Source organism: Sciurus vulgaris (genome assembly GCF_902686455.1).
Source record: "Sciurus vulgaris genome assembly, chromosome: 6".
NCBI lineage: Eukaryota > Metazoa > Chordata > Mammalia > Rodentia > Sciuridae > Sciurus > Sciurus vulgaris.
The window spans coordinates 138,454,708-138,467,072 of NC_136466.1; the positions used below are offsets into that span (position 1 = coordinate 138,454,708).

At 36.2% G+C, this 12,365-nt stretch overlaps 2 protein-coding genes across 5 annotated transcripts in view; both read left to right on the top strand.

The window, feature by feature from the left end:
- The window catches only part of C9 (complement C9), a 48,321-nt gene extending 45,897 nt beyond the window's left edge, over nt 1–2,424 (top strand). The window contains exon 11 of the mRNA XM_079144461.1: nt 1,917–2,424. The gene's annotated coding sequence lies outside the window, so the exon portion shown is untranslated. The remainder of the gene's footprint in view (nt 1–1,916) is intronic.
- A 9,782-nt stretch (nt 2,425–12,206) lies between these two features.
- FYB1 (FYN binding protein 1) overlaps nt 12,207–12,365 on the top strand; it is a 159,002-nt gene continuing 158,843 nt past the window's right edge. For all 4 annotated transcript variants that reach the window (XM_079144456.1, XM_079144459.1, XM_079144457.1 and 1 more), the window contains exon 1: nt 12,207–12,304. In XM_079144456.1, the coding sequence (XP_079000582.1) occupies nt 12,302–12,304 (3 nt within the window). In that variant the 5' untranslated portion in view covers nt 12,207–12,301. The remainder of the gene's footprint in view (nt 12,305–12,365) is intronic.

Here is a 12,365-nt window from a genome sequence, read left to right on the forward strand (position 1 = left end):
TACTGTGGAAGAAAGCTGAGATTCTACATTGCATTTTAAAGCTAATTATCTGGAATTTAATTTTTTTTTTTACAAAGAGGAATTACATTAGCTGTATTTCTAATACTAAGAGGTGCTTCTTTGTCTTTCATTTGGGTAGAATTAATTAGAATCCTAATAGATAAATTATCTATCATTATTATTAGCACAAGAGCCATCATAGGATTTGTTTGTAAGTTTAACTTTGTAGAGCTATTGTAGCTCACATTGACTAAACAGTTTCCTGCAACAAAATTTCTAAAACAATTATGCAGTTTTCTAAACGAGTAAAATTTATCATTTCCCTATACATTCATCTTTTACAATAAAAATTTAATGTGTTTTACACTTTTTGCAAACATGTTCAGAAACTCATCGATATGATGACTGATTTACTGATTTACAAAGATAGTTACTGATTTACAAAGATAGGTTAACTCTGTCTTCTATTTATCTACAGTGTCAATCCAGTGTTTTCCATTCCTGTAAGCATTACTCTCCAAAAAATCTCTACTGTTCAGTACTCAGGTCTGTTTCTCTTTATGTGGAATATTCTGTACTTTCTGTATGATTTATTTCATTCTGGCTTCTAATTTTTTAAGCTCTTTTTTTTTCCAGCTATTTAACTGACCTATTGAGAATTGTTTTCGATTATTTTTCTAAAATTTCAATTTGGTTCTTTTTCAAGAATTTTTTTCTTGTTCCTTTTCCCAAACCACTGTGTTATTTCCCTACCTTTATCTCTTGAAAACGGTAAGCATGTTCACGTGGAAGTCTCTTTACGATTCCTCCCCTATGTATGGTTCTGCAGTGTAATTCTCGCTAAGTCTACCACCGCATTACTCACTCTAGAGGCATTTGTTTTCCCTTAAGTCCTTGGTGATTTCATATTACATGGTTAGTCATTGGTGGAAATTATTTCCTGTGGGAATCCTCTCTACCCTGGCAAATGGAGATATTCCAAAGGTTAGTTTGCTTTTGGGAGGTCTTGTTTTCGTCAAGTTTTAAACTAGTTTTTATGTAAATTCCTTGGTTCGAATTCTACAGTTTGTATTCTTTAAAGAAATTCAAGCTCCTCTCTCCAATGTATAATATTTCCTGGTTGACATTTCACACCTGACCCAGGATTGTCCACCAGTTCCTTGCTGAGACCTTAGACCATGGTGAAATCTTTCACGTGGAGCTTTTCCTATAAGGTAACTCTTCCAGGCAGTCATTTCTCTAGAGAATGTTAAGTTCTAGTTTCCCAGTTAAACTGGACCTACCCGTATGGTAAAACTGAAACCACTGACATATCATCTTTCATTTTGCATACTATTTACTAAGCCTGGGATGTTCCAACTTTCCCCTCTATGGACTAATCCAATTTCCCTCTCATTCACCTTGTGTGTTTCTATTCATTATAGACCAGTGGTTCTCAAATTCATTATATTTACCTGGTTCATTTCTTAAAAAAAAAAAAAAAAGTGAAAAACAAAGAAACAAAACAGATGTCCATCAAGACAAATAAGACAAATAAATAAACCAGAACCTCTCTAGTGGATCCTTTTTCTTTTTTTTTTTTTTCTTTTTTTTTTTTTTTTTCTGCTTTACACCCCACTGGTTATTCTGACCCATTGCCAGGGAGAATACCTCTATTCTGATCCAGGCCAATTAGCACCTCTGATGAAATCTTCTCTAGAAATCAGGTCTCAGTTTATGCACCCTGAAAACCTTTCCCCTTTCTGCTCCAGCACTTACTGTATTGACTCTCCCTCACAAGATGAATAGCCCCCTCCACACATCACCCAGAGAATGTGGCACAGGATGCAATGGGAAAGGGGAAGGATCTATGGATCCGTAGATGAATCTAAAGTCTTAGTATTCATTAAGATTTGATAAGCTTTTGTTTTTTCTAGGATTGACAGTCTCTCTCTCCTCTAAACAAGTAGAGCCGTTGGCTTCCCTGGGCTCACATGGAAGAAAAATCACCAGGACTTTCCAATTTAAGATCCTGCCCCTGGAGATGGTCCCTGCTGCCAAGTTAAAAGCAACAGGCTTCATGAAAGTCCTCTCAACCCCTGAAGTCTCTTCTGTCTTAGGTCCACAAAGCCTTTGCCTCCCTCTTAAACTCCTCTAATGTTTCCATTTTTTATTCCCTAATGAAGAGTCAGTGGTGAAATATGCCAGGACTGCTTTTTCCCACAGGCAATGCCAATCTCTTGCTAATAAAACAAAATTAAATTTAAAACAGAATCTTTGTTTAAAAGACTTTAAAGTAATTGCCAAACTGCTTTGTATGATTAATATATTCCACCAGTTCCATTACCGCAAGTCTGTCCCATGCAGTTTAGCTCTTGTTTATGTAGTTGTTTTGTTTGGTTATTCATTTATACATGCATACACTCATTCCATAAATACTAGACACCTACCACATGTATAGTACTCTGTTCTTATTAATCTTAGCTCTCTAACTTAACTCTAATGGCCAAGGAAAAAAGTGTGTTGTATTTGTAACCAAAAATTGTTAGGGTAAATCTTGTAAAACTGCCTCTATTTTTACAACAGCAAAACAAAGCTAGAAATTTAATATGGTACAATTTAATACCTATCCTTATTAGCTGTGTGAAGTAAGGCTACCTAAAAAGCTGAGTTTAAATTGGCCGTACGGTTTTATCCATTAGATGATATATTTTGAAAAGGTCTAAGAACTCTTCAGAGCAAGAAGAAAGAAAGGATGGATGGAGGGTGGGGAGGAGAGAGGGAAGGGTGAAGACCAGGAAAAAAACTCAAAATACAAATGAAATGCAAAATCAAAATTAACGAATGTTTAATTAAATGTTGACAAAACATAGCATGTCAAGTTCATTAATTGTTATTATGAACATTTCATGTATTTACAAATAATTTTTTCAATCTTTTCTCACTTTTCAGAAATTCTCAAGAATGCATGTGATTTCTGAGGCATCACAGTAAACAAATTATTCATTGGCAAATAATTTTAAAATCAAAATTTAGAAAATAATTTCAAACTTTTTAACAGGAAATGAAGAGGCTATTAGATATGAGATTCATTTTAATATATGCATGTTAAGTATTAAATGGAGATAATATTCTGAAAATAAAAGTATCCAAACTCTTCAGAGTCTTAAATTTGAGAGCCCAAGAGAAGTACTATCCCCTGCCCCCAAAACACTGGGTGAATCAGAAAGAATTAGGATTTTCTAGGTGTATGCAAATGCTGAACTCTACCACTGGGAGAGTTTTTTATATGAAGCTTCCCAATCAAAGGGAAATTACTAGAATAACTACTGAGAACTTCTTCTACCTTTATGAATTACAATTGTCAAATAAGAAAAGAGTTGAGAATTGACCAGATCCATAGGATCAGCTTAGTGATTTATCAGAGTCCTTTCTGCTGGTGCTGGTGATGACAGTCTTTACATATGACATACTTTACATATGTATGTGTATGTGTGTGTGTATGTATTATATATATACATATATATAAACTATATTATTTATATACATGCACATATACATATTTGGGGGTTGCTGCTGTGGATCAAACCCAGGGCCTTACATGTGCTAGGCAAATGCTCTACCACTGAGTTACATTCCCAGACTCCGATGTTTGTTACTGATGGCTCAATCCTCCACCCTTACTAAAGGTGGTGCACCTGGTAGGGTGTTTTTCCAGCAGGGTGCGCCATTGAGATGCCAGAAACTACCCAACACTGATTCACACAGTGCTGGAAGACTGTAAGCATTACTAAATGCAGAATCACTGGAAACTGGGAGAGATGAATACTTTTTTGGTTCCATGACTCCATCATTTTGAAGAGAGCTGGTGTAGCTTAATCTGGGCATATGTAGAGCAGTGTAACTGCCCCCACCTCACATGTACTATGAGAGGGGTGTGTCACCAATTCAAGTAAAGGGATATGTTGGGACAAATGGTTTTCTGAAACTCAGGACATACTTTCAAAATCATTTCACTGAACCACTATCAAAAGGGGCCATTATCAATAGGACCAGGAGGAGCCAGATATGTATTGACGTTCTCTAGGACTTGATGGGCTGAGGAAGCTTCAGAGACTTTCTATGTTGTTACACTTTTCTCTTTTTATATTCAAAACTCACATTGCTTATTCACTCTTAATGTTAAACAGACATGTATACCTGTAGACTAATTAACGTTCAAGGGGTGGGTCAACCTCATGCCCATTTCCTACTAACATGATAAGAGCAGCAAAATGCTCCAATAGAGGAGATTGGTGTGGTTATCACCTGGACAAGTTAATAAACCCCTAAGTTCTAAATATGCTCAGGAATGATATCTCTTTCATGGAATTTGTATGTAGATTCCTTGAGATCATTCATATAAATCTTGACACCTAAGAGAGAAACAATAAATGGTAGCAATTATTGTCATTATGCAAGACTGTTGGTCAAAGTCCTTACAAATGTAATTCTAACATGTGAGATTAGACTGCCAAAAAGATTCAACCTCTGAAAATTTGGAATGATGGCAGAGTAGCTTGGTCCTTTGTTCTAAGTAATTAATGAGTTCAGTGTTTTCTAATTCTTTTTAAGGAGTATTTTAGTCTTTTTAACAAAAGCTAAAACAAAATATGCTCAACTGAGTAGCCTACAAACAACAGGAATTTATTTCTGACCATTCTAGAGACCAAGAAGTCCAAGATTAAGATACTAACAGATTCCATGAGGTGAGGGCTAGCTGTTTGGTTCACAAATGGAATCTTCCTGCTGCATCCTCACATGGTGGAAGGGACAAACCAGCTACTTCAGGCCTTTAGTCCCACTCACAAGGGATCCACTCTCATGACTAGTCATCTCCTAAAGTGCCCAACATCTTCATACCATTATATGTGGGACTAGAGCTCAACATATGAATTTTGGAGTACAACAATTATTCAAACCAAGCAAGGACTTATTTTTTCACTGTGTCAAAATATAAATATGGGGAAATTACTGCTTTAACCATTTTTTAAGTGTGCAGTTCAGGGGCCTTGAGCACATTTGCATTGTCATGCAACCATCACCAGAACTTTTTCTTTATTTCAAACTGAAACCCTGTGCCTATTAAGCAACAACTCCCCGTTCTTCACTCCCCTGGCCCTGGTTACCACTAGTCTACTTTCTATTTCTATTAATTGGCCTATTTTAGGTATCTCAGGTAAGTGGAATCATAGAGCATTTGTCCTTTTTATGTGACTTATTCCACTTAGCATAATGTTGTCAATGTTTATCTATGTTGTAGCACAACTCAGAATTTAATTACTTGTTGAGGTCAAACAATAGTCCATTATAGGTATTCCACATTTTGTTCTTCCCTTCATCATGGATAAACTCTTGGTTTGCTTTCACCTTTTGAATACTGCTGTTGTGTAATTATTTCTTCAAGTCCCTGCTTTCAATTCAATTTGGTTATGTACAGAAGTTGGGATTCTGGTTCTCATATTGATCATATTGATCAACTTAATTTGTTGAGAAATGCCATACTGTTTTCCACAACAGTTGTACCATTTTACATTCTCACCAGTAATGACCAAGTCTTCCAATTTCTCTGTCCTATCAACACTTCTTGTTCTCAGAGACTTGGATTTTTTTAAATTGCATTTATGTTTTGGTTTTGGTAGGAATGGAACACAGGTGTGCTTAACCAGCTCCTTCTTAGTCGTTTTTATTTTTAACTTTGAGACAGGGTCTCACTGTGTTGCTTAGGGTCTCACTAAGTTGCTAAGGCTGGCCTCAAACTTGAGATCCTCCTGCCCTCAGCCTCCCAGGTTACTGGGATTATAAGCATGCACCATTGTGCCCAGTGAGATTTTTTTGATTTTGTTAGTTTTTCGTTTTATAATTGCCATCATAATCAGTATGAAGTATTACTTCATTGTGATGTTGATTCTAATTTCCCTAATTATTAATAATGCTGGGCATATTGGCCATTTGTAAGGTCTTCTTTGGAAAAAATATACATTCAAATGTTTTGCTCAATTTTGCTTTGTTTTGTTGTTTTGTTTTAATTAGGTAGTTTGTTGTGTTGTTGTAGGAGTTCTTTATATATTGGAGGTATTTTTTCAAGTATAATGATCTGGAAATGTTTTCTCCCTGGTGGTTGCTTTTTCACTCTCTTTATAGTGCTCTTGAATGCACAAAAAATGTTTTAATATTAATGAAGTTCAATTTGTGTATTTCTTTTGTGACCTGGGAATTAGTGTCATATGCAATAAATCATTAGAAGCAAACATCAATGTTATAAAATCTTTCTCCAAGGTTTCCTGATAAGAGTTTTATTTTTATTAGCTTTTACATTCAGGTCTTTGATTCATTTTGGTATTTTTATCTGGTATAATGTAAGACTCCAATTCACTCTTGCGTGTGAATATTTGGTCTATCCACCATCATTTGCTGATCGGTGATTTTTTTTTTTTTTTTTTTAAGTCATGTGGTACCTTGCTAAAGTAAGATTGTGAGGGACAAGAGAAAAGAGGCTCAGAGTGACAATGAATTAATGTGGTCTAAAAAATTCATCCTCATAGCCACATTACGGGCACTCCTAATTTTCCCACTAGCATTATTAAGTAATAGCATTAAGTTTCAAATGTACCATAGAATTAAAAATAGAAACAATTGTGCTCTTGTGACCACAAGGAAGGTCACCCATAGGTTACTCTCAGGTATGGATAATGTTATATTAGGTCCACATAACTTTGTATACAGAATAGCTTCCTGCCTGATGAATACTAAACCGGGCTACAGGGGTAGGGGAAAGTCTAAATTTGAATAATAGAGAGAATAGGGTGACTCTAAGGGACAGTAAGAGAAAGAGAAACTCAAAGGAAAAAAGTAAAACCTAGAGAATGGTTTTAAATTTTTAACAAATTTCAAATCATATTCTAAAAGTGCAAACATAAAAAGTATAAGACTTTACCAATACTTAGTCTGTATTGAAATGAAAATATTTCTGTGTTAACATTTTTTAAAATAACAGACTAAGAAATGAGTATATTTACACTTGGAATTAACTGACAGAACGTGGGAAGGAGAAGAACTCAGAGAATAGCACTATAATTGTTTCTCCTTTTCTCATCGTCTCTGAATCGATTTATTGTCCATCTGTTTATTTTCTAATCCTTCTGGCTTAACCCTTCTGTTGCAAAACTGAAAAGGAAGGATATTAAGAAGAAAGGAAGGAAGGGAAAGAGGAAAAGAGCAAAAGACAAAAGGAAAGATTTAAAAGATTTTCTTTTCATGTGAGACCTTTTCTTTCTTCTATTCATTAAAGGGTAAATTTTTGATCATAAACTGGCCAAAGCCAAATGGATGAAATTGGAGAATATCATGCTAAGTGACATAAGCCAATCTCAAAAACCAAAGGTCGAATGATATCGCTAATAAGTGGATGAGGACACATAATGGGGGGGTGGGAGGGGTTAGTGTTAGGGTTAGAGTTAGGGTTAGGGAGGGGGGCAAGAATGGAGGAAGGAAGGACTGTATAAAGGGAAAAGAGAGGTGGGAGGGGTGGGGGGAAGGGAAAAAAATAACAGAATGAATCAAACAACACTACCCTATGTAAATTTATGATTACACAAATGGTATGCCTTTATGCCATGTACAAACAGAGAAACAACATGTATCCCATTTGTTTACAATAAAAAAATAAAATAAAAATAAACTGGCCAAAGCAAGAACAGACCCTGTGAAGGGGTGTGTCAGTTAACCCCCTTGTCTTGAAGATCTGGTAAGAAGAAAGAATGGCACTTGCATTCTGCTTCTGAGCAAATACAACTGAAGCAGCGAGGTTGAAAAGCAGAGAGGAGGACTCAATAGACCACAGAGGTCAGAGTGCCCCAGAGACCTGAGGTGGGTATAAGAAAAAATTCTGTCCATCAAGTCAGGATTAGAGGATTGGGACTTTCAGCCTCACCCCCCAGGGAGGAAGAAGGGGCTGGTAATGACTGGATCACCAGTGGTCAGCAATTTAACCAATTGTGCCTATGTAATGGAGCCCCCACGTAACCCCAAAGGACAGGATTCAAGAGCTTCCCTATGACTGCACATGTGAGGTTCATGGAGGGCAAAAACAAAAGCAAAGCACAGTCAAAAAAGCAAAAGAGAAAAAAGGAACATACAGATTCTGTGAGCTGTGACCTTTGTCTCTGCTCTCCAAGTCAGTTGAATGACTGAAAACTCCTTGAAGTGTGGATGATGTTTCCACTGTCCTTCTGGAGTGTAGTAAGCACTTGCCTGCGTTTAAATTGTCAAGGCTACTTTCGCAGCCCTTCTTGACTTTACAATTTACTCATTCTATGGAAATACAGTATGAATTCTCCTTCTACCAAAGGGAGAGTTAATTTTTCGCTGAAGTTGATTAATCCGTTATCTCTTCCAGATTCTTGATGTTAAGACCCTCTTTTCTCAAAAATAGGAAGTACAGGTATGAAAAAATTTGTTTTATATTTAGAACAAAAAGTGAAAGAGAAAAAAGGCAAATCGAGGAAGCACCCATTTTTCCTGCAGACCCTTCTCCACTATGTCTGCCCTTAATTCCTTCTTCTGACACTACTTTCCCTTTGGCTGTTCCATATCTAGACAAGCAGGAACACTAGACTTTCACTGAATTTCTATGAATCTACTTCCTGAGTCCTAATTGTTCTTTGCTGACATAGTTTAAATGCATGTTGATAAAAAGAGACATGTTTACAAAATACAGAGGTTTTAACTGACCTGTTACCATGTCTGAAAACTTGAGGGAGATCCTTTGCCTTTTTGTTTTTTTATTTCCTGGTGAAAGAACTGCAAAGTAATGATTGTCTTACAGTGTTTGGAAATATTTTAGTTAAGGATTCTCTTACAGGTTCCCAGAAATGATAGGCTTCTAAGGAAGCCATACATATGCAGTAGAAGTGTGTGAGCCGTATGTTACTTTAATCATATTCTTAAAAGAACCTGTGAACCAAAAATAGGTTTGGATTTTTGTTGTTCTCATTGTTGTTCTTGGTTTTAAAACTATCTAGAATGTGAGAGGGTAGTATGAAAAACAATTCTCACTGGGGAAGTTGCAAATATAGTTGCGAAGCCAAACTTAATGCATCCCATACAATTAGCACCATAAAAGAGAAACACTGAAAGAACTTTATTTGGGGATGTTGTTCCCAGAAATCCAAAAGAAGGGGGAGCAAGCAGCAGAGAAGACTTCCTCAAAGAGATGAGACTCACCAACCCTGAATTCTCCTGAGGTCCCAGACAGTCATGTTAATGTCGGGCACGGAGAGTAGATGCTCATGTGTTTCTTCCCTAAAATGTAAAGCCATTTAGGCGTAAAGTGAAATCCTGTACGAATTGGTAAATGTTTCTAATCTTTTATGTCAACATGCTCCTTTTAAAGCCCAGTTAATAAAACACTGATGATGTTTTTAAGAAATGGTCACTTTTAAAAATGAAGTTGGTTTCCTTTACCCAGCAGTGTGTCTGACCTCAGTTTTCACCCACCCTAACTTTGGTGATTGGAGAGGCAGACTCCTTTTACCGTGGACAAAAGGCAGTTCTCTAGAATGCAAACTTATGCAAAGAGAATATGTGTCCCTGTGTTCGGAGAATGAGAAGCACTTTGGCCTTCTCTAGCTTCTCCCTTCCACCAGCAGGAGGAACTTCAGGGCTCATGTTGTATCAATACAGCTTTATCTGTTTTAGATGATCTCACTGTATTGTCTGCATCTTCAGTGCATTTCCTGTTTCATCTTCCTGCTCAGGGACTTACTTATGTATTTAATTGACTTCACAGGAAATACACTTACATATGTAATATCTGACATATTTTTTTAATTGATGGTGCTCCAAAAGCTAAAAATAAAGATTTATGGCAGATTATTAGTCCTGTTTGGGAATTGCAGTCCTTACCTTTCTTGTCTTCACCAAAAATATTTCTTAAATGTGCATGTTTGCAAACTTGCTGAATTTATATTTTAAAATTTACCTTCATCTGCTTTTAGAAATAAGGACAAATTGAAGGGGATTTCAGATGAACGAATTGAAAATTCAAAGTTCCTTTAACCAGACTTGTATAATTGGCTACATTGTTCACTAGCAATTGCTAGCCGCCTTTTTATCATGTAATTTTGATTCAACTTATTGGTACAGAGATCAAAAATCATAGAATGATCAAGAATAAGCAATTATGGTGAAAACATATTGGTAAAACTTGGTAGAAGACCGTGTCCAAGGTGTTAGGATTGTCTCTAACTGCAAGGTTGTCCTAGTCGCCTGTTCTCCACCTCACTAGTATGTCACCTGCTTCTCCTTTTGGAGTGTGGGCTCTCAAATATGCATATACCTTGAAATCACTGGGGAGCTTTAAAAAATACTGTTGCATAGGTCCCAATCCCAGAGATTTTCATTTAGTGCTCTGGAATGAAGCCTGGCATTTAAAAAAAAAAAAATTAAAAATTTTTATTATGTTTTATGAGTGCATTATAATTATATATATTTATAATTATGACATTGTGACACATTCATATATGCGCATAATATAAATTACTCCATTTCATTCACCAGTAAATCTCTTTTCCTTCTCCTTCTCCCTTCCTCCTAATCCTCTTCCCCTACTCTATTGGTTTTCCTTCTATTTATTTATTTTAAAAGTGGTGCATTATCCTTGTAAGGAGGATTCATGTGATATAGTCATACATGCACATAGAAAAATTTGGTCAATGTCATTGACTTTTTTCAAAGCTCCCAGGTGATGTGCAGGAGGGCTGAGAACACTTCTTCTAACCCCACCTAACTTGTACCTGCACTGTGACAATCTGTTCCAGCAAGTAGTTATTAGAGGTGTTCCAGTCAAGGTGAAGACTGTCTCCATTTCAAAGTCTTCCTCTGCAAATGCATTGTTTCTGAACACCTTTCTATCTTGCTTGGAAATTCCTCTTCTGTTCATTCACAGAATATTCCTTGTGTGCCAGAATTGCGATCTTAGATACCTCGACTAAACATGCCTGTATTCTAACCATGCCTCAAGCAGCACTCCTCTTTATAATACCTGAAGACTTCCAGGCAGTTATTATCAAGTTCTTTTCTACCTCTGGTATTTACTCCCTGCACTGGCTTTCATTTTGTCCCACTATGACATTATCTATATTTCTAATGATATTCTTGAAAAACATTTTTTTACTTTAGGAATTAATAATAGAAAACGTCTGTTTAAGAAAACGATGTTGTATAGATGTAGTATTATTAGCTTACAATCAAGTATAGACCTGTGGTGATGTTTCACTACATATACAATATGGTACTTAAAAAAGATTTAGAAAGTTCTACACTCAAACTAAGAAATCTGATGTCTTTCCTTTACAATGGGAAACAGATGACCTTTGCTCTAGAAGAAGATTTCATATCAGGCTATATATTTAATACAAAGGAGCAAAGTCCACATATCAGGATGTGTTCAGAGAGGTGCTATGGATGATCGGGAAGAATGACAGCTTGGAATATTAATAAAATGTCATTAACATTTCTGTCTAGTTCACCAGTGTCAGAGATGGGAGTGTCTGCTGCCAACAAATATTACCCTTAAATTAATACACAAAATAGATTGACATGTTCTTTACTTTCTGAATGAAATTCTATAAGCTTATGAATAATTTGCCATCTTCATATCACCTACATGAAGTTTTAATGTATTTAGGATTGTTAATGAAAATGATCATGATCTTTTTATAAAAGGGGATGCTTATTTTTTGCAAAAGTAAAAATGTACTCAACATAGAAAACTTGAAAAAGTCAGTGGTGTATGAAACAATTACTTGTAACAATACTTCCACACAAGTCAACCACTATTAACATTTTAGTTGTGCATCTTTCATGGACAACAGGACAGACAGATAGATTGGACTGAGAGAGAAACATACACATATAGACACATATACATGTATCCCAAAATGCAGATTTTTAAATAAAACAGGTTAATAATGCCCACAGACTTTAATATCCAGGCACCTTTTTCAAAGTTTTGTGTCAATCTTTCAGACTTCAAAGCTTCACCTATTTCTGTTTTCACATTACTAAAGTATAATAGCAAGATAAACCTGGCCAGTTACACAAATGCTCTGAGGGTTGAGATAACATGCAAATGCAGCCTTCCATATCAATGTGTGAAGGCTGGTCAGACCACACAGCTCAGAAAGGAAGTACACTCTTCAGAGCTAAATTGCACATTCACTGTCCAAGGCACAGCATCCTCGGGGTCACTGAGTGCCAGGCTCAACTCTTTTCAAACACAATGGTAAGTAATAGATTCTTATGACTCTCCTGCTCTCTCTCGGCGAACATGCTGGTCTTCTCCA